At 41.1% G+C, this 23,487-nt stretch overlaps 1 protein-coding gene across 1 annotated transcript in view; it reads right to left on the bottom strand.

Moving 5' to 3' along the window:
* The window catches only part of RUFY2 (RUN and FYVE domain containing 2), a 45,755-nt gene extending 22,730 nt beyond the window's left edge, over window positions 1–23,025 (bottom strand). Inside the window, exons 1-11 of the mRNA XM_081105023.1 lie at window positions 22,822–23,025; window positions 20,895–21,068; window positions 14,691–14,808; window positions 9,686–9,787; window positions 7,576–7,699; window positions 7,318–7,379; window positions 6,247–6,312; window positions 3,956–4,025; window positions 2,191–2,292; window positions 1,942–2,058; window positions 52–219 (exon numbers count right to left, since the gene is read on the bottom strand). Coding sequence (XP_080961149.1) covers window positions 52–219; window positions 1,942–2,058; window positions 2,191–2,292; window positions 3,956–4,025; window positions 6,247–6,312; window positions 7,318–7,379; window positions 7,576–7,699; window positions 9,686–9,787; window positions 14,691–14,808; window positions 20,895–21,068; window positions 22,822–22,825 — 1,107 coding nt within the window. The 5' untranslated portion in view covers window positions 22,826–23,025. The remainder of the gene's footprint in view (window positions 1–51; window positions 220–1,941; window positions 2,059–2,190; window positions 2,293–3,955; window positions 4,026–6,246; window positions 6,313–7,317; window positions 7,380–7,575; window positions 7,700–9,685; window positions 9,788–14,690; window positions 14,809–20,894; window positions 21,069–22,821) is intronic.
* Window positions 23,026–23,487: the final 462 nt, after the last annotated feature.

Here is a 23,487-nt window from a genome sequence, read left to right as displayed (position 1 = left end):
ATTTTCAATTTATATAACAAGAAATTCCAAGAATTTAAGAACATTCCTTACCTGCAACTTTTGGTACATCTCTATGTTAATTGCTTTAACTTCCTCTAGTTGTTGTCTAAGGCCTATCAAAGTATCTTGTTTCTCATGGATATCTTTCTCCAACAATTTCATGGCAAGTTCAATCTCATGCTTCATACTAACTTGTACAGCTAACTCATTCTCCACATCCTGTAATTGCAATATATCCTCAATTCAGATGCCACTTCAAGATGTCAAAAGTCAGATACACAACAGTTAATGAGACCAAGAAAGAGCTACTATTCAGCCCTGGCCAGGGGATCAATTGGTTGGAGTGTCCTCCTGGCACCAAAAAGGTTTAGGGTTCAATCCTCAGTCGGGGTGCATATGGGAGGCAACCCATCCAACCTTCTCTTCCACATCGATGTTTCTCTCTCTGTGTCTCTCCTTTCCTCTCTCTAAAATCAATAAAAAAACATATCCTTGGGTGAGGATTAAAAAATACAAGTTCTAGCCCTAGCCAGTTCAGTGAACAGATCCAGGGACTGAAGGGTCTTGGTTCGATTCTGGTCAAGGGCACGTTTCTTGTTTGCAGGCTTGATCCCTGGCCCCGGTTGGAGCACATGCGGGAGGCAAGCAGTCAATGTGTCTGTCTCACATTGATGTTTCTCTCTGTCTCTCTCCCTCCATTCCACTCTCTCCAAAGAATCAATTAAAAAATATCCTCGAGTGAGGATTAACAACAAAAGAAGTTTCAATATGTAGACTACTCCTTTTGAGTTATAAGCCCCACTAAAGGGAATAAATCAGGCCCTATAACAACATTCTAAATATTTTCAAATGCAGCCCTGGCTTGGTAGCTCAGTTGGTTAGAGCATCATCCTAATACACCAAGGTTGCAGATTCGATTGCTGGTCAGGGCACATACAGGAAGCAACCAATGAATGCATAGATAAAGTGGAACAAATTGATGTTTTTCTTTGTCTGTCTCTCTCTGCCCTTCTCTCTATATATAATCAATCAATAAATATTTTGCTAAAATGAAAAGAACTTCCTACACTCTGTCAATTATTACTATTCTACTGGCTCACGAATATTTTTTGCCATATAATCTCAGTATTGACTTTCCTTAGACAGAAAAATGAAGCAGTCCATATAAGTGAAAGCCAAGATAACTCAAAATTTTTTCTCAAACAATTTTACACCAAAAGGAAAAGATGTTTCCTAACATTAAAGACAAATAGCAAAAGGGATGAAAAAGCTGACAATACTTTCTTCTTGACCTGCAAGGTAGTTGTACAGGTATTTACATTATAACTCATTAAGCTATACATTTGTATTTTTCTGTAGGTATTGTATTTCATAATTTAAAAAGGTAAAAATAAGTTAATTTTAAATATGATTTTACTAAAATTTGAATACGTCATTTTATTCTGTTTCCTTTTTTGTAATGCTGGTCACAATCTATTTCACAAACACAGACTGTAACAGTTTAAAAACACTGTTTAAAAAACACAGATACAATGGAAACTTAAAGAATTTGATGGGATTAAGGGAATGAGATTGATTGCTATACCACTGAGGAAAATAAGGCTGAAAGATTTTAAGTAGTGCTTGCTTAAGGGTAAATAATATCAGTAATAATAATAACTGTTATGCCGAAACCGGTTTGGCTCAGTGGATAGAGCGTCGGTCTGCAGACTGAGGGGTCCCAGGTTCGATTCCGGTCAAGGGCATGTACCTGGGCTGCGGGCACATCCCCAGTGGGAGATGTGCAGGAAGCGGCTGATCGATGTTTCTCTCCCATCGATGTTTCTAACTCTCTATCTCTCTCCCTTCCTCTCTGTAAAAAATCAATAAAAAAATATAGTTTTTAAAAAATAATAATAATAACTGTTATTAATATACTCATATAACTTTAATGTATCCTACCTGTCGTAGCTGAGATTCATCTCGAAGCTGCTTTCTGGCTTCATTGTACATTTCATCTAGCCCCTGCCGAGAATGCTTGTATGTTTGAAGCTCAGTTTCCACATCCACTTTGGTAACCTCGGAAGAAAACTTTTTATTCTAATAACCACTATTGTTAATACAGCACAGAAATACGCAGTCTATAGCAAAGTCCCAAAAAGTAACAATTTCTGAAACAAGACAGTCTGTTTGCAATCTGTCTATACTTACCTCTAAGTGCTGCTGTGTTTTCATTAAAATCAACTTATTTTCACTTCGTAATTGATGATTTTCTTCTTGAAGTTTAATGATATTATTCTTTGCTATTGCTAACTAAAAATTATGAAATAGGCAAGAAAAAAATTTAAACAGCTTTATTTATACTTGCTTTATAGGCTATGTTTACAGCTATCAATAATAGAAAATAAAATCCTAAAGCTAGTGAAAATTTCACAGCTACAAAAACTTTCATAAGAAAAATATGCCCCTATTATCCCAAGATACCAATGAAAGAAATTTACTAATTTCTACTATTTCCTTTTGTTAGTCAATATATTATGTCAATCGAAATATACTATGCTTATCTGGTTTACAATATGCCCTGAATAAAAAGTGCCTAAGTAAGCATATAAAGAATTATGTGTTAAACAACTAAACTTTGTAAAGACTTGTGTAAAGACAGAAATCTCTATAAGGAAAAAAAGTTTCACTATCATTGAAAATGACATTCATGATAACCAAATAGGATACCCTGTGAAACATGGCACACTGAGTGACCAGGGCCAATATGAGTCAGCTCTCATCATCAGAATTAAACATGAATAACTAAGTGGTGTGGCTCTGAGGCCCAGAATAAAAAGAAGAATCCAAGGAAAGGGAAGCAGGGGCCACTCCACAATGTTGGCTCACAAGTAAATTTCTGAATAATTTATCAAGAATACAACTTGGCCGAAACCGGTTTGGCTCAGTGGATAGAGCGTCGGCCTGCGGACTGAAGGGTCCCAGGTTCGAGTCCGGTCAAGGGCATGTATCTGGGTTGTGGGCACATCCCCAGTGGGAGATGTGCAGGAGGCAGCTGATCGATGTTTCTCTCTCATCGATGTTTCTAACTCTCTCTCTCCCTTCCTCTCTGTAAAAAATCAATAAAATATATTTTAAAAAAAAACGAATAAAACTTGAATTTCACAGTGTGCCTGAGGCCAAGAAGAGGCACAAACCAGTGAGCAGCTCTTTCTAATAATCCCAAACTATCAAAACAAAGATGCATTCTTAACTGCAGACATGCAAACAACCATGTGTTCCCTGGTTTGAAAAAAGTTGGGCAGGTTTTAAAAAAAATAATTTCAATTCATATGGAAAATAGCACTAATAAAATAACAGACTTCTTCCTCTACCTGAAATAATTCTGAAAATATAAAGCAATACATCTGTGGTCTGATAGATATTTTTTAAAGTTATATAAAAATAGTATTTAAAAAAGAGCTAAGATAAATTTCTGGTTCTTGGACTACCAGATAGCCACTTTGAAAATGCAGAAACTGGAGCACGTGGGATGAATTCTACAGATGAGAGGGTGGAGAAATGGTGAATATGATCATGCTTGAAAAGAAAAGTAATCTGACTAGTGGAACAAGAGGGAGAGTATCATTTTAGTAGGTAATTTAACTATAGGTGAAGTATTCTATATGTACCAAAACTACTTTCTAATTAGAAAAACAATGAAATGTTTTTAATACATAAAAAATATGCACCATCTAAATTCAGGTCATCCAGATTTTAAAATGAGCAGCACAGCTTCTTTACAGAAGAGTATGTATGAGTTTCATCTCTGAAGCTCACTTCTAGAAGCTGAGTATCTCGAAACAATTCAGATTCACCTGAGATATGTGGTTTCTCTCAAACGTCTCAATCACAATGAAAATGTGTGTGTGCTTATTAATACATTCATACTGAAAATGAAAAAGGATCACAAATACTAGCACTGTGATGACAATACCTCTTCAATCAGCTTAGTATTTGACTTTTCCAATGAATCAACTCTTGAATGGAGACTGCTGACTGTGCTGCTGAAATTAATGAAGAAAAAACTCATTCAAACTCACAAAGGCAAGAAAAAGTACGCGATCCTGGATTCTATGTTGAATGACATTCACCAACTGCCCTGTTTGAATTTTTTAGTGTGGGAAATTTCAGTAAGTCAGAATAACTTGATTTAACTAGAACAACAAAAATTGTAGCAAAAGAATCAATATATTTCTATTAAAATTTCAATTGATGCTGCTCATTTTTTGTCTTCTTAGGGTCCCCTTACATGTTACTTATACTATTTAGGAATGGAAATTCCACATAAAGATAACTATTATTGCCCTAACCGGTTTGGTTCAGTGGATAGAGCGTCGGCCTGCGGACCAAGAGGTCCCAGGTTCGATTCTGGTCAAGGGCATGTACCTTGGTTGCGGGCACATCCCCAGTAGGGGGCGTGCAGGAGGCAGCTGATCCATGTTTCTCTCTCATTGATGTTTCTAACTCTCTATCCCTCTCCCTTCCTCTCTGTAAAAAATCAATAAAATATAAAAAAAATATATAACTATTGCCCTGACTGGTTTGGCTCAGTGGATAGAGCATCGGCCTGCGGACTGAAAGGTCCCAGTTTCAATTCTGGTCAAGGGCATGTACCTTAGTTGCAGGCGCATCCCTGCTAGGAGGTGTGCAGGAGGCAGCTGATCAATGTTTCTCTCTCATCGATGTTTCTAACTCTCTATCTCTCTCCCTTCCTCTCTGTAAAAAATCAATAAAATGTGTTCTTTTTTAAAAAAAGATAACTATTATTAAAACTAAATTTAAAATTATTTTTTAAAGGATAAACTTTAATGATGCTTATAAACAGTATTCATCAACAGAAGCCCCATTCTACTTCCACTCTCCACTTTCATGATAACTTAAAGACCCCCAAAATCACTCATTTTTGAGAAATGCAAATGAGATACGTAATATCAGGTACCCAATCAGCCTGAAGCTAAGCAAACACCTATCTTTCAAGGATATAGTCAAAAATCAAGTTCCACTACATGAAAAAACTTGTTTTTTATATTTTTGTTTAAATCCATCAAGACTGGGCATTATTATACCTTTTACTGAATCTAATTTTCAAGTCCTGCTTGAATTTACCATTTCAAACTTTCTCTAATAAAATGTAATATGCTGTATACATTATAGTAAAAATCTAGAATAGATTCAAAAAATTTTATACCAGCCTCAGAAACAACTATTGGCATTTTAGTTTAGATGTGAAACAAGAAAAATGTTTTTCTATTTATATTAAACTAGAGGCCCGGTGCACGAATTTGTGCACCAGTGGGGTCCCTTGGCCTGGCCTGCAGGCCGAAACCAACTCTCTGACATCCCCCAAGGGGTCCCGGATTGCAAGAGGGTGCAGGCCAGGCCGAGGGACCCCATCGGTGCACAATCAGGGCTGGGGAGAGATGTGAGAGGTTGGCCAGCCAGGGAGGGACGGCAGGAGGGCTCCAGGGCGTGTCCAGCCCATCTCGCTCAGTCCCAATTGGCTGGACCCCAGCAGCAAGCTAACCTACCAGTCAGAGCGTCTGCCCCCTAGTGGTCAGTGCACATCATAGCAACCAGTCATTCCGCAGGTCGTTCCACCAGTCAATTTGCATATTAGGGTTTTATTATATAGGATTAGACATACAAACAGATCTCAGACATTCTCCCCAGATTGAGTATTAACTAACAGTTTCAATGAATTTTTGAACCATCAAAATGATATAAACTTCCACCCTATCTAGCCTTTACTTATTTATTTTAAATATATTTTTATTGATTTCAGAGAGGAAGGGAGAGGGAGAGATGGAAACATCAATGATGAGAGAGAATCACTGATTGGCTGCCTCCTGCATGCCCCCTACTGGGGATCCAGCCCACAACCTGGGCATGTGTCCTTGACTAGAAAGGAACCCGGGGCCCTTCAGTCCACAGGCTGACGCTCTATCCACTGAGCAAAACCAGCCAGGGCTAGCCTTTATTTTAAGGGTATAGGGATAAGTAAGAAATTCTATTTTTTGAATCCTCTGAAGATTAAAGTCTGACTTATTTTCTACTGAAAATGAATTCTCTCCAATAATTCTCTATATACTTAATTTAGATTTCCTGTCTCCTCAACTCCTTCTCAAAGATGTGTAGAGGGAATAGGGTTAAGCTGGCCTGAAAAGGGGGGACCCTAATACAATAGTCATAAATGTACTAAGTATTCCAAGTATCCATAATACTTACTTCAGTTGCCTATTTAATTCTTCAACATAATTCTTCTGGTCTAATATGGCAGCTATTTGAACATTCCTAGAGGGGAGAAAAGTAGTTTTGTGCTAATTGGAAAGGTATTCATTGTTTGCCAAAAATAATATCTATATCATCTAAAATTGTAAAGTCATAATGGTAAAACATTATTTTGCCTTTAAAGTAAAATTCAAGAATCTTCATAATCATGTAGTAGTAAACTTTGTACTAAATAACTATAATCTTTGTTAAATAAATTACTTGTTAATACTAGATTTAGCAATATCATTAGTGTACTTTTTTAAAATTTTGCATCATTATGATTTATTTTTTATTAAAATATATTGACATGCCGAAACCGGTTTGGCTCAGTGGATAGAGCATCGGCCTGCGGACTGAAAGGTCCCGGTTCGATTCCGGTCAAGGGCATGTGCCAGGGTTGCGGGCACATCCCCAGTGGGAGATGTGCAGGAGGCAGCTGATCGATGTTTCTCTCTCATCGATGTTTCTAACTCTCTATCTCTCTCCCTTCCTCTCTGTGGAAAATCAATAAAATATATTTTAAAAATATATATATATATATATTGACATATAACACTGTAAATTTAAGGCATACAACATGTTACTTCGATACATTTATATATTATGACTGCCATAGCAATAATTAGCACCTCTATTATATTACATAATTATCTTCTCTTTTCAGTAGTTGAAGTATATTTTAAATTTAAACACAATTTAAATAAACAAACAAACACAATTAGCTCTTGAAATAAACCAGCATATGTAAGCTTGTGAATAAGCTTTCATCCCTTTTATCACAAAACACAGCTATTAAAATGGGTCTATTAACTATTAACATGTAAACCAGAAGTTACACATCATACTAAAGCCTCCTTCCAAGTGGTTTTTGCTTTGTAAAGCTTACAAATGGAGCGAAAACTAAACAAAGCAGGAAATACACACAAATAAAGGAAATAAAAACCACATGGTAAATAGATGGACCTAATACTGATTATGAAGAGCTACATAAAAAAATACATGTGAAGTAACTTATGGAAATCGTACCTTTCTTTATTTCCAATATCATCTTCATTCTTTAAATACATGGAAAAATCAATCACTCCAACCTGAATTTATAAATAAAGTTATTTCTATTTAAAGGGGAGAAATATCAGATGTACCTTTAACATACAAATAAATTTCATTCTTAATTTTCCTTTACTGTTTAACAGCACTGTTTACAACTTATAGAGTAAGACCTGTATCAAAGCAGAACAGTGCAAACTGCAAACACTGCATTGGGTACTAGTCACTTCTACTTACTTGTGAGTCTAAATCCTCTCCCTTTACACACAAATTAGCATCTATCACATTCAGGCCAACCAGTAGCCCAACAATTACTGCTCCTTCTTCTTCCATCATTAGTGCATGATATTCATAGAATTCACTGTGAAAATTAAAATAATAAAAACCATAAATCACAAATTTATTTCAAAAACTAAATTTTAAAATCTCAGCACCTAATTACAAACATGGAACCAAAAATATTAGGTATCTTCAAATTAGCCTTTCTATATGTGAATAATTTAAAATTTTTGAAATTTAAATGTCTATGCAGAAAACATAAAAGACAGACTGAAGGATATAAAATTGAAAAAAGTTCTGAGTGAGAGAGAAGAAAAGCAGAGAGAGATCAAAGGAAAAAGAGGCATCATTGAGGCCTAGAATGTTTGCAACTCTCAAAAGACTGTTACTGATATGATTACAACACTTTTTATTAGAGTTGAATTTTCAATTCTAGATTTAAGACCCTTGGGAGAAAGACTAAGATAAGGAAATGAATATATGAAACATTTCAAAACCCATGTTCAAGTCAGTGCATTTGAAATGTGTATTGCAAATGTTCTTAATAAATAACCAATAAAAGGTACCTATGGATATTTATATTCTTTAAAAAAAATGTTCAAATAAGAGATCTTTGAAAGAAACCAGACAGTTTAAAAACTAATACTTGAGCCCTAGCCAATTTTGATCAGTGGACAGAGCGTCAGCCTGCGGACTAAAGAGTCCCAGGTTGGATTCTGGTCAAGGACACATGCCTGGGTTGTGGGCTTGATCCCTAATAGGGGGTGTGCAGGAGGCAGCCAATCAATGAGTCTCTCTTATCACTGATGTTTCTCTTTCTCCCTATCCCTTCCTCTCTGAAATCAATTAAAAATAAATAAATATATATATATTTTTAAAAAACATTCTAATACTTGAGCCCTAGCTAGTTTGGCTCAGTGAATAAGAGTGTTGACCTGCAGACTGAAGGGTCCCTGGGTTCAATTCTGGTCAAGGGCACATGCCTGGGTTGCAGGCTCAATCCCTGGTGAGTGGAATGCATGATTCTCTCTCATCATTGATGTTTCTATTTCTCTCTCCCTTCCTCTCTGAAATCAATAAAAATATATTTTTTTTTATAAAACTAATATTTGACAATTTATATTCAAAGAACTAGTTATCACTGACTCATGCCTTCCTCAAGAAGTCCAATGTAGCCTTGGCTGGTGTAGCTCACTTGGTTGGAGCATCATCCATGCACTGTACCAAAAATAGCAGGTTCGATACCTGGTTGCAGGTTTGATCCCTGGTTGGGACACTTGGGAAAGGCAACCAATCAATGTTTCTCTCTCTTCTCTCTCTTCTCTCTCTCTCCTCTCTCTCTCTCTCTCTCTCTCTCTCTCTCTCTCTCTCTCTCTCTTTCTCTCTCTCTCCCTTCTTCTAAAATAAATTTTTTTAAAAAAATTTTTAAAGTCCCATGTATAGTATTTAATCACTTCAGAAATTATTGAGAAATTGCAGGTGCTTAAAGTATAGTCATTCTCATTTACAAAGTGGGAAAACGAAGATGAACTGGAGTCACAAGTAAAACCAAAAATGACAAAATTCTCCCAAACATCAGACAAGCACTCTAAAAGAACAAGGGTGAATTGAGGGGCTACCATGGGCCCCACTTCCTTTAAGAACTGATTACCTTACTTTGAAAGTCTGTCGTAGGCACTTGGCTTTCAATTTAAACTGATAGTTTAAAGAAAGCCCACAATCCAGTCAAAACAGTAGTTGGATATTCAAGTTCTAAAAAGAGATCCCTTGAATTAAAGCCCCAAATTTCACTATATATTTTTATTCATAAAATTATCTGTAATTTAGAAAAAATATGTATGTTAGGCTTCAAAAAAGGAAACTTACAAATATAAATTTATCATTTTTTAAGCTAGTTCCTAATCATTGTTACATCTCCACCATGGTTTCCTCACTCGTTTCACTCCTCCCTGTGTTTATGCCATCTTGTTGTATTTTATGAGTCCTTTTTCACATCTTTAATGCTTTTTGGGAGACAGGATATCAATGAAATAAAAAATGAAAATGAACATGACTTAATGGTACTAACCTCAAGAGATCCCTCTGAATAATTAAGCAACGAAGATAATCAGCCATTTTTTTCTGCATGAGGGCTAAACGAAGCCATGCTCTTGCACGACCCAGGGGGGTCCTGAAAAGTAAAACCAACTGGTAAGAAAATAGTCCCAGCCCAAAGAACATAAACCATATGTTCTATCTCTGTTGAGGTACATTAATTTTTTAAAAAGGCAATTTATCATAGTTTTGTCTTCATTTCTATAGTTTTAAACTAGCTTCTTTGAGCATGCAAACCAATCCCTGTGAGCTATTTAAATCTCTAAGGTAAATTTGCACCTATAGGACGTCTAGGTGCCATTTAAAGCTTTGAGATAAATGACTCTCTAAAAAGTGAGAATATTCCTACAAGAAATATATTTTCAGAAGGACTTAGCCTTCTATATAACGAATATGCAAAATACATCAATAGGGCAGTAAAATGCCTTCAAAAAATAATTAACACTGTAGCCAAATGTAAATTATCATGACTGGTATGACTTGGTTGAGCTTCGGTCCAATGCACCAAGAAGTCACTGGTTCAATTCCGTGTCAGGGCATATGCCCGGGTTGCAGGCTTGATCCCCAGTAGGGGGCGTGCAGGAGATAGCTGATCTTTGTTTTGTTTTTAATTTATTTAAAATTTTATTTTTCAGCCCTAGCTGGTTTGGCTCGGTGGATAGAGCGTCAGCCTGTGGACTGAAGGGTCCCGGGTTCAATTCCAGTCAAGGGCATGTACCTTGGTTGCGGGCACATCCCCAGTGTGGGGTGTGCAGGAGGCAGCTGATCGATGTTTCTCTCTCATCGATGTTTCTAACTCTCTATCTCTCTCCCTTCCTCTCTGTAAAAAAAATCAATAAAATATATTTTTTAAAAAAATTTATTTTTCAGTTACAGTTTACATTGAGTATTAATTTTAGGTGTATAGCACAGTGGTTAGACATTTATATAACTTATATAACATATGACGTGATCCCTTGATTAAGTCTAGTACCCATCTGACACCATCGTTATTACAATACTATTGACTAAATATTTTTTTCCCCCAGCCTCCCCTACCCCCCCGTGTCTTGTGTCCATTGGTTATGCTTATATGCATGCATACAAATCCTTTGGTTGATCCCTTACCCCCCCACTAACCCACCCCAGCCTTCCTGCTGTAGTTTGACAGTCTGTTTAATGCTGCTCTGCCTCTGTATCTATTTTTGTTCATCAGTTTATAATGGTCTTTATTATCCATAAATGAGTGAGATCATGTGGTATTTTTCTTTCACTGACTGGCTTATTTCACTTAGCATAATGCTCTCCAGTTCCATCCATGACGTTGCAAATGGTAAGAGTTCCTTCTTCTTTACAGCAGCATAGTATTCCATCGTGTAGATGTACCACACTTTTCTAATCCATTCATCTACAGATGGGCACTTAGGCTGTTTCCAAATCTTAGCTATGGTAAATTGTCCTGCGATGAACATAGGGATGCATATATCCTTTCTGATTGGTGTTTCTGGTTTCTTGGGATATATTCCTAGAAGTGGGATCAATGGGTCAAATGGGAGTTCCATTTTTAACTTTTTGAGGAAACTCCATATTGTCTTCCACAGTGGCTGCACCAGTCTGCTTTCCCACCAGCAGTACATGAGTGTTCCCTTTTCTCCGCATCCTCTCCAGCACTTGTCATTTTTGATTTGCTGATGATAGCCAGTCTGACAGGTGTGAGATGGTACCTCATTGTTGTTTTGATTTGCATTTCTCAGATGATTAGTGACTTTGAGCATGTTTTCATATGTCTCTTGGCTTTCTGGATGTCCTCTTTTGAAAAGTGTCTATTTAGGTCCTTTGCCCATTTTTTTATTGGATTGTTTATCTTCCTTTTGTTAAGTTGTATGAGTTCCCTATAAATGTTGGAGATTAAACCCTTATCGGTGATAACATTGGCAAATATGTTCTCCCATGCAGTGGGCTTTCTTATTGTTTTGTTGATGGTTTCTTTTGCTATGCAGAAGCTTTTTATTTTGATGTAGTCCCATTTGTTTATTTTCTCTTTAGTTTCCAATGCCCTAGGAGCTGTATCGGTGAAGATATTGCTTCGGCATATGTCTGAGATTTTGTTGCCTTTGGTTTCCTCTAATACTTTTATGGTTTCCCGTCTTACATTATTCTTTCTCATCAATGTTTCTCTCTCTCTCCCTCTCTCCTTCCCCCTTCCTCTTTCTAAAATCAATAAAAACATCTTTTTTAAAAAAGCATAACAAAGCTAAAAAGGTGCCACACTGGTAATTAATTAGAGAGAAATCACCAGGCTTCTTGCTATTTTTCAAATGTTTCTTTTAATTAATTGTCCTTAAATATTAAATCTCATACCTCTCTTATCCAAGTTCTATCATTTATAAAGATAAAAAAGCAGCCCTAGCCGGTTTGGCTCAGTGGATAGAGAGCCGGCCTATGGACAGAAGGGTCCCAGGTTCGATTCCAGTCAGGGGCACATGCCCAGGTAGCAGGCTCAATCTCCAGTAGGGGGTGTGCAGGAGGCAGCCGATCAATGATTCTCTCTCATCACTGATGTTTCTATCTCTCTCTCCCTCTCCCTTCCTCTCTGAAATCAATACAAATACATTAAGAGGAAAAAAAAAACAACATCAAGTGTCACTATGCTGTACACCTGAAACTAATATAGTACTGAATATAAACTGTAATTGAAAAATAAAACTGTAAATTTTTTTTAAATAAATAAAAATAAGAAACATCAAATGTAATATCACTTGCTATTTAATTCTAAAAACTGGGTTTGAGCCTGGCCAGCGTGGTTCAGTGGTTGAGCACTGCCTATGAACCAAGAGATTTGATTCCTGATCAGGGCACATGCCCAGGATGCAGGCTCAATCCCCAGTGTGGGGTGTGCAGGAGGCAGCTCATCAATGATTCTCTCATCATTGATGATTCTCTCTCTCTCCCTCTCCATTCCTCTCTGAAATCAATAAAAATATTTTTTTAAAAACAAAATAAAAAATTGGGTTTGAATCCTGACTCTGCCATTTATTAACTATAATTTCTCTAACCTTTATTTTCACATCTATAGACTTATTATAATAATCTGTACCCTAGAAGACTGATTTAAGCACTAAATGAAATAATTCACGTAAAATAATTATATTATCCTGATGCAGTGCTTAATAGTAGCTGCTTACTGTATATCACTTGATTAAGTATAACTTGTAAACATTTAGATATTGTGATAGCCAGAAAACACTACCATATTCCCTATAACATATAAACCCTAAATTGTAAACCTGTCTAAAAGAAAGCAAACTGATGATCTGACAGGAAATGCTAAACATAAAAAAGTTATCTCATTTACAAGAATTAAGATATACTAAAGGGAGCTCTTACATCTTAGTCATATCATGACAAGTGTAAGATCTCTGCCCTAAGAACACTTTATGACTGCAAAAATTTCAACACTCGTGAGTCATTAGCTAGGATATTCAGCTTTTAGGACATTTCATATACATTTGTTGAGTGAAAGAGGCAGGGTACCCTATAGGACCTAATTTTCAGAGAAAGAAAGTAATTTGCACATGTCTTATCCATGATAATAAAGGTGTAATATGCTAATTAGACCAGACATCCTTCCGGACGACCTTCTGGACGAAGCCACAGCAGCGGGGGCCGAGGCAGAGTCAGCAGCTGCCGCAGCGTGGGGAACCCCTTGCACAAATTTCATGCATCAGGCCTCTAGTGTTGCATAAATGGCTTATCTGAGAACTCAAAACCTCCTGAGCCTTTGCCTAGATTTAGCCTAATCAGTCTCCAACAAACTGTTACTGTTACTGACTGACTGCCTATTACTGCAAAATAGCTTAACACTCAGGAAACAGAAATGCATAATTGACACATCCTACCTTAAAAGGACTTGCAACTTCATGCATTACAATGCTGAACTAAAATCCTATGTAATAAAAGGGTAATATGCAAATTGACCAAACGGCAGAACAATTGGTCGCTATGACGCGCACTAACCACCAGGGGGAAGACACTCAATGCAGGAGCTGCCCCCAGCCCGCTGGCACCAATTGCCCTATCGGGGCCTGCCGCCAACCTCTCAGTTCCTTCCCTAAGCAGGCAGGCTCCGATCGCCCGATGGGGAACAGGGAACTGGGGGTGGGTGGCGGCAGGAGGTAGGGCCGGCTGCCAGGGAAGATGACCCTGATCGCAGGCCAGGCCTAGGGACTGTATTTGTGCATGAATTTTGTGCGCTGGGCCTCCAGTAAGTGATATAATAAGGAATGACTATAGTGATTAGAGTATTTAACAGTTAATTCTTACTGACAGGGCTAAGAAAAACCATAAAAGAAATGAAATCTGAGATGAACCATAAAGATTGAACAGAATTTTATTAGGAGAGAATAGAAGAAAGCTATTTAAGGCCAAGAGAAGATAAACTAGAACAGTGATGGCAAACCTTTTGAGCTCAGCGTGTCAGCATTTTGAAAAACCCTAACTTACTCTGGTGCCATGTCACATATAGAAATTTTTTGATATTTGCAACCACAGTAAAACAAAGATTTATATTTTTGATATTTCTTTTATATATTTAAATGCCACTTAACAAAGAAAAATCAACCAAAAAAACGAGTTCGTGTGTCACCTCTGACACGTGTCATAGGTTCGCCATCACTGAACTAGAATGTGAGGTACTTTTAAGGAACAGTAAATATACTTCTGTGGCCTGGCTAGTTTGGTTCAGTGGATAGAGTGTCAGCCTGCGGACTGAAGGGTCCCCGGTCCAATTCTGGTCAGGGGCACATGCCTGGATTGCAGGGCTAGGTCCCCAGTGGGGGGCGTGCAGGAGGCAGCCAATCGGTGATTCTCTCTCATCATTGATGTTTCTACCTCTCTCTTTCCCTCTCCCTTTCTCTCTGAAATCAATAAAAATATTAAAAATGAAATATATATATATATACTTCTGTGATTAGAAATGAGCAAGTAATAAGATTCCTTACTTAAGACCAGGTAAATCCCGGACACTGGCCCCTATTTCTTCTGCTTCTGGGTACAGCTTCTCCACCAGTTCCAAAGGACCCCAGATAGTTTTATTATAACTCAAAAATGATTTTCTTACTGAAAAAAAGAAAATATGATGAATATGACTTCAACATGTGTATATAACTGTACTAACTTCCTTTTAAATATTTAGTTTCAACATTTCTAACAACATACAATTATTCAGAGACCTTACCTCTTTAATCACCACAGCCCTGTTGATCAAGAAGAGCCTGTTAACCAGGATCCTGATATTTGTCCTTATCAGAAATATGCAGGCAGGTAATTACAGTGAAAAAAAAAATACTGTAATAAGGGCTCATTATTTACCAGTATCAAAATAAAGGCTGATCTTTATCAGTTTATTAAGTAAACTAGATAAAAGTCACTTTACTTTTAAACATGTAAAACTTGTGGCTTTACTTTTCCTTTTATTTTCTTCTGAGGTTTGGGTAATATAAAACCATGAAATCACTATCCATTTCTTTCTTAAGACTGACCAGCTCTCCTGCAGATCCCGTGTGCCTACAACATGCACCAGCCGTGGACAACCACAAAATAGGCAACTTTTCCTTGGGGGAGAAAAATCAATCGGCACAAAGTAGCTTTAAAGTGATTCAACAAAATAAGCCCATGACTATTAGGACATGCCTCATGTTATCCTTTGAAGTAAAGGAAAATAAATTCAGAAAAGAGTTTAAAATTTAATTATTTTGGCCATCTTTTGGCAAATTCCATTTCAGCAGGTGGGGGGAAATAAAAATCTAAGTTTCTGCTATTTTTAAAAATACAAAGGAACTTTCAAAAAGACTGACAGTATCAAGAACAGGCAAAAATGTGGGGAAACAAACACATTCACTGTTATTTGATAAATTAGTGAAACCTTCATAGATGTCATTTGCCTATTTTGACCCAGTAATTCTACACCTAGGAATTCTAAAGAAATCCTAGCACATGTGCACAAACATATATACCCAAAGATGACCTTACAGCACAATTTCAATAGCAAAAAACTGGAAACTAAGTGTACATTAAGAGGAGAATACTTAAAAAGTTATGGTGTGCCCTAACCAGTTTGGCTAAGGAGAGAGAGCGTCGGCCTGCGGACTGAAAGGTCCCAGGTTCGATTCTGGTCAAGGGCATGTACCTTGGCTGCAGGCACATCCCCAGTGGGGGGTGTGCAGGAGGCAGCTGATCGATGTTTCTCTCTCATCGATGTTTCTAGCTCTCTATCCCTCTCCCTTCCTCTCTGTAAAAAATCAATAGAATATATATTTTTTAAAAAGTTACGGTGTACATATACGATGAAACAGTATACAACCACTACAAGTGTGGTAAGGACACTTACATAAATGGACACATCACCACACCATGCATACCATCATGTTGTTGTTGTTTTTAAAAGAGGAGAAAAGGGAAGCCACAGAATAACACTTATAGCACAACCCTATTTAGAGTAAAAGAAAAAAGAAACAAAAGGAAAGAGCTAGAAGAATGACAAGAATTCTCTTTAGGGAGGAAAATGAAGGGAAACTGTGTTTTTGCTCTATGTGCTTCTATGTTATTTGATGCATGTACAAAAAGAGTAGATTTCTCTATTGACATATTTTTTAATTATCATAAGCCTTTAATTAAAAAGTGGAAGCTAAAAAACAAACAAACTCATAGATACAGAGAAGAGACTGGTGGTTGCCAAAGGCAGAGGGTAGGGGTGGATAAAATGACTGAAGGAGCCAAATAAATCATGGGGATGTAATGTATAAATGATGACTATAGTTAGCACTACTATATTGTATACAAGAATTACCATAATTAGACCTTTAGTATCTGTAGAAGTGTATATGATGATCACATTTAAGAAGTATAGCCCAGGCAGCATGGCTCAATTTACCTATGAACCAGGAGGTCAAGGTTTGATTCCCCAGAACACATGCCCAGGTTGCAGGCTCGATTCCCCAGTGTGGGATGTACAGAAGGCAGCTAATCAATGATTCTCTCTCATCACTGATGTTTCTCTCCCTCTCCCTCTCCCTTCCTCTCTGAAATCAATAAAAGTATTTTTTATTTAAATTTAAAATTAAAAAATATATATGAATAACCACCTCAATAATGAGAAGTTGCTGCATTTTAATAGGAGACCCTTTTGAGTATTTCCTGATGAGTTGCTCTTAGCTGCCAATCTGACCCACTTTTGCTGCTCCTAATCTTCTCTTCAATGTATACAAAACATAAGCTACAAGAGGAAAATAAATATATAAACTTAAATAATACTGTATTGCCCTGGCCGGCTTGGCTCAGTGGATAGAGCATTGGCCTGCGGACTGAGGGGTCCCGGGTTTGATTCCGGCCAAGGGCACATGCCTGGGTTACGGGCTCCATCCCCAGTGTGGGGTGTGCAGGAGGCAGCCAATCAATGATTCTTTCTCATCAATGATGTTTCTATCTCTCTCCTTCTCCCTTCCTCTCTGAAATCAATAAAGAAATATATTTTTAAAAATAAATAAATAAATACTGTATTATATTTGAAAGTTACTAAGAAAATAATCTTATGTTCTCAATACAAGAAAAAAACTTGTAACTACATATGGTGATGTTAACTAGACTTGTGATCATTTCACAACATATACTAATATCAAATCATTTTGTTGTATAACTGAAATGTTACTTATCAATTATATCTCAATAAAAAGAAATTAATAAAAATTTTAAAGAAAAAGAAATGAGTACATTAATGTCACATAGGGTTTTCTCAAATTTTGGTGCCAAGACTCCTTCTCAATTTATTAAAACCATATTTAGATAAATATCCTCTTTTGCTTTTTACATTAACCCACACTTTCATGCACCATAGTCAGAACTTCTAAGCCATCCTAACCTACTCAGGCTCCAAGTACAAACAAAGAACCAAGCTTCTTTTGCTTTATAATAGTCACCTTAATATAACTTATATAGCCCTCTACACAGATGCTGATAATATGAATTAAAGACCAAAACTGTCAACAACTGTTACTAGAAGTGCAGGAAGCCACCACTTGGCTAATACTGTCAATGCACCAAGGAACGCAGAAGGCCGATGGACCCTGGGCAGTGGTCAGCAAACTGCGGCCCCTTGAGTGTGGCTCTTCCACAAAATACCACATGCGAGCGCGCACGTACAGTGCAAATGAAACTTCGTGGCCACACTCAAGGGGCCAAAGAGCCACATGTGGCTCGCGAGCCGCAGTTTGCCGACCACTGACCTTGGGCATTAGCAGGGCTGCCGCTAAGCACCTTGTCTGTTGAGATAGTGGTGGCTCAAGGCAATTTCCTAACCTGATAATCCTTTTACTGTTTACCAAACGTTACCTTTGATAGCCTGTATGTATGCATTGCTAAAGCACAAATGTGTATTCAAGTAAAAAAAATAGACCAGGACAGAAGTAGGTGTGCGTCTTCAAGAAAGAGGCTCCACCTGGCTCCCAATGCCTTCTAAATCCATATTTCTTGTATAGTATTTTCATCTGTGTGTTGGCCCCTCCTTCAGGTCCTGAACCCCACCGCAAAGGTCATGGCAAGTAGTTATTTTAAGTGAAAGAACTGGTATTACACAACATATGTTAAATAACTAAATATAATACAAATATTTTACACACATTATTCAATATGAACTGTATAGAATATTCACTATTATCATTGTTTTCAGGGAGCACTCGTATTTCTACAATAATCCAATCCAGAAGACATACTCCCATGCACTATGGAGGTTTAGATTTCAACAATCAACTATTTTAATTTTTTATTTTATATATATTTTTTATTGATTTCAGAGAGGAAAGTAGAGGGAGAGATAGAAACATCAATGATGAAAGAGAATCATTAATCAGCTGCCTCCTGCAAGCCCCCTACTGGGATCAAGCACGCAACCTGGACATGTGCCCTGACTGGGAATCGAACCGTTACCTCTGGTTCATAGGTCGATGCTCAACCACTGAGCCATGCCAGCAGGGCTCAGCAATCAACTATTTTAATGTATTTGTTCAATAGGGCTCAAACTAATAAGAAGAGTTCATATCAGGATCACCAAATTTAACATTTTAAAAATAATGCCATAAATGTCCTAGAACAGTGATGGCAAACCTTTTGAGCTCAGCGTGTCAGCATTTTGAAAAACCCTAACTTAACTCTGGTGCCGTGCCACATATAGATTTTTTTTGGTATTTGAAACCATAGTAAAACAAAGACTTATATTTTTGATATTTATTTTTTTTAATATATTTTATTGATTTTTTACAGAGAGGAAGGGAGAGAGGTAGTTAGAAACATCGATGAGAGAGAAACATCGATCAGCTGCCTCCTGCACACCTCCTACTGGGGATGTGCCCACAACCAAGGTACATGTCCTTGACCGGAATCGAACCTGGGACCTTTCAGTCCGCAAGCCGACACTCTATCCACTGAGCCAAACTGGTTTCGGCTTGATATTTATTTTATATATTTAAACTAGAGGCCCGGTGCACAAAAATTTGTGCACTCGGGGGGGTGAGGTCCCTCAGCCCGGCCTGTGCCCTCTCGCAGTCTGGGACCCCTCGGGAGATAACGCCCTGCTGGCTTAGGCCTGCTCCCGGGTGGCAGAGGGCAGGCCTAATCCCTAGGTGCAGCCCCTGGTTGGGCTCAGAGCAGGGCCGATTGGGGAGTTGGGGCGCCGCCCCCTGTCATGCACAGAGCAGGGCGGATTGGGAGGTTGCGATGCCACCCTCAGTCACGCTCAGGGTAGGGCTGATTGGGGGGTTGGGGCACCGCCCCCTGTCACACTCAAGGCAGGGTCGATGGGGGGGTTGCGGCGCCACCCCGTCACACAAAGAGCAGGGCCAATCAGGGGGTTGGGGCGCTGCCCCCTGTCACGCACAGAGCAGGGCCCGTGGGGTGAGGGGGTTGGGGCGCCGCACCCTGTAACACACAGAGCCGCAGGGCGATCAGGGGGTTGGGGAGCTCCCCCATATCAGGCACAGAGCAGGGCCGATCAGGGGGTTGGGGCACCTTCCCCTGTCAGGAACAGAGCAAGGCCGATAGGGAGGTTGTGGCCCCGCCCCCTGTCACACACAGAACCGCAGGGCAATCAGGGGGTTTGGGTGCTGCCCCCTGTCACGCTGATCCCGGTGATCCTGGTGCTGGGAGGCATATTACCCTTTAACTATACAGAATAGAGGCCTGGTGCACAGGTGGGGGCTGGCTGGTTTGCCCTGAAGGATGTCCTGGATCAGGGTGGGGGGTCCCCACTGGGGTGCCTGGCCAGCCTGGGTGAGGGGATGATGGCTGTTTGCAGCTGGTCACACACCCTTTTGGGTGGGGTTCCCCACTGGGGTGCCTGGCCAGTCTGGGTGAGGGGCTGAGGGCTGTTTTCAGGCTGGCGGGTGACTGAAGCTCCCAACTGCTCCTTTTTTTCTTTTTCTTTTTAATTCTGGGCCCGCTTTAACTCTGAGGCTCCAGCTCTTAGGCCTCGGCTGCTGAAAGCAGGTATCTGGTTTGTTTCAGTTCTATAATCGAAACAATGTATAACTCCAGCTCTGAGATCCCGGCTCGCTGAAAGCAGGTTTCTGGGGTTTTGTTTAGCTTCTATATTTGTTACAATGTTTCAAACTGCAGGCTCAGAGGCCGGCAAAGCAGGCGGGGAACGTTGGTTTCCTCCCTCACTGAAGCAAGCAAGCCTCATGTTAGTTTCAAGCTGCCTGGCTGCCCGCGGCCATCTTGGCTGGCAGTTAATTTGCATATCGCCCTGATTAGCCAATGGGAAGAGTAGCAGTCACACACTAATTACCATGTTTCTCTTTTATTAGATAGGATGCCATTTAACAAAGAAAAATCAACAAAAAAAAATGAGTTCGCGTGTCAGAGGTGACACGGGTTCGCCATCACTGTCCTAGAAGATAGGAACCAATTCAGGGTATGTTGAAAATTTTAAAAATTAAATATGTTTTTTAACCAAACACAATCAAGTAAGCATTTTCTAAGACTACCCATTTCAAAACATAAACAGTACGACATTTTCTCCCAAAACCAACCCACCGAGTATTTTAAAATATAAAGTAACAGTAATTATGGCCTCAAAACCACCACATTTCTAAGGATGTTTAAGATTGGGGGAGGGGGAAATGATCTTAAAGTTAATTAATTTTTTAAAATGATACCTTTAAGACCGTGTTTCAGACAGTGTTCCATAACAACAAAGAACTGCTGCAAGGGGGGATAGTCAGAATCCAAAGTGCGGCCAAAGCTGAGAGCAGATTCAATGAGTCCTTTGATGCTCAGTTTAGCCATGTTTAACAAGTTCGCTCTCTCTACGGCTGTGGGGTCTTTTGTAGCTGAAAGCACAAGAAAGGAGTCCAACTTAATTTGCAAGACATGACATTGAACAATATACTAGTACAAACCCTTTCCTTCCCCTATGAAACCAACGGCGGCTTGCGTTTCCTTGGTGGACAAATTAGTCTTCCTAACGAACCTACAACTTCTCTTTATGTCTCTCTCACATGCGCTAGAGAACTCTATCATGCCCACTCCAGTCAAAGTTAATGAATTATCCCCAAGATCCTGCAAACTGGCTAGTCTCTGGTATTTATTTTACTTTCATGGTACCCCTTTTCAGGGAGAATAAGCTTTTGTTTTGTTTTGCTTTGTTGTTGTTTTCATGAATTTCTGTAGAGATAAGTTTAGACTAATAGACAACATGTTTAAGGGTCTCATGCAAAAGGTGGCTAGCAAGAACCATCCAAAGATGAATTCCCAGGCAAAAAAATAAAAAAAAAAGTTCAGAATTATATTGGTAACAAAATAAAAGGTAGTTAAAATTCTAAGATTCCAGTATTACGAGTAACAACCATGACAGGTATATAAAAACACACTGAGAAACAAGGGGATACATGGGAAGCCACTCAATTTCCACTCATTTTAACTTGTTTTTTCCATGACAACTCTCGGCCTGTGTTGCATGACTCCTTCCTTTTCCCCGAGGACATAAAAACGGGGTCCAGCTTCACAGGGAGGTTCCTGAGCTCGGCTGATTTGGCTGAATCACAAGTTAACCGAGACATTTCACACAACTGATCTCAATGGCTATTTTCGGTTGACAAAAAGGTATTTTTTCCTTCCCCCCAAACTGTATTGTCAGCTTACTCAGAAATTCAGACGCTACCCCACACTCTCATCACTGCTGTGAGGGGCAGGAGTATGGTCAGCACGCAGATGGCAAAAGCACGTGCGGAAAATAAAGCACTTGGCGAAGCGGTCCATCCTCTGACAGGTTCACGGCCCGAGGCAACCCAGCGCCCTATTTTCCTTTTCCCTGAACCAGAAGCCGGGGCTCCCAGGGACCCCGCATCCTGCTCGGACCTCAGGCAGGAGACGCCCACGGCCGCACCGGCCCGGGCCCCGCCCGCAGGTGGGACTCTCCGCACCATCTCTCCAGCCGGCACGGAGCCAGGACCCCCCTTCCCCTGGGGACGAACCCCCGGGTGTTGCAGAACCGACGGGAAGTCACCCTCCGATGCGACGCCCAGACAAAGGCCTTCGCCGCGGCGGGAGGCAGGTCGGTGCCGGGCGCCGGCGGCCGCCGCGGAGGAGCGCTCCCCCGGCCGGCCCCTCCCCGCCCCGCCTCGCGGACGTGGCCCCGCATCTTGCCGGGTCGGGAGCCCCTTCCCTGCCTCCCCATCTCCCCCCACCAGGTTGTCCACAGGCTCGGGGGCCCCAGGACCCCCGCGGAGGGCTCACCCGGGCGCTGCAGCCGGCGCTGCCCCCTCCCCCCACCGGCCACCCCCAAACCTGGGGGGCCTTCGTCCCCAACTCCCCCGACCAGGCAGCGGCACCGCCGGCCCGTCCACGCGCACGGGAGCGGTCGGACCCAGAGCCCTCGACCTCAGCTCCAGAGCGGGGACCGGAGGACCAGCGCGGCCGCGCGTTGCCATGGTGACCCCGGGCGCCCCCGGGTCCCCGGCGGCCCCCGCCCAGCCCAGTCCGGCCCGGGGGCCTCGGTGCCCACCACCCCCAGTCCTCCTGGTCGGGCCGCGGCCTCCAGCCCCGGACGCGGGACCCAGCGGCCGCTCCGGGCCGCTCCCTTACCCATGGCGGCGGCGGCGGCGCGGTCTCGGGCGGGGACAGCCGGGGCCCCAGCGGCTCCCCTCGGGCGCGCGGCGGCCGCCACGGCGTCAGCGCCAGGCCCGGGCGGCCCACAGCGCTCCCGGCGGCGGGAGGACGCGGGGCGCGGCGCCGCGAGGGGGCGGGGGCCGCAGAGCCTGCGGCCGCGGGAGACAAGCCGCCTGCGCGGATCCCTCGGCGTCTGCGGCGCCGGAAGGACCGGAAACGGAGCGGAGGGGTCCCGGTGCGGGCGCCGGAGGGCGGGACCCGGTCGCGCCGCGGGAGCGCGTCCACGCAGATGCGGGCCACGTGCGCACGTTTTCGCCCGCGGGGCGGCTGCGTCTCACCGGCCGCACCTGCCCGCCTCCGGGTCACCTGCTCGGGCTCCGGGAAGCAGCGGGATCCGGGAAGTCCGCAGCCGGAGCAGCCGGCAGGCCGCTGCCGACGCGGTGCGGACAGCCCGAGGCTCGGCGGTCACCGGGACCTGCGCGGTTTATAAAACGCAGCGAGGAGACCAGGCCAGCGGAGGGTCACCTCGTGGATGATAAAATGCGCAACCTCTGTGCTGGACGCCTGACCCTGGTAGAACATTGACTGTCAAGTACAATTGACCGTTTTTAAACGATGGGAACAAGCACTGAGGGACGATTT

Source organism: Myotis nattereri (assembly GCF_964212035.1).
Source record: "Myotis nattereri genome assembly, chromosome: 13".
Taxonomy (NCBI): Eukaryota; Metazoa; Chordata; class Mammalia; order Chiroptera; family Vespertilionidae; genus Myotis; species Myotis nattereri.
This window is presented reverse-complemented; position numbering and strand designations above follow the sequence as displayed.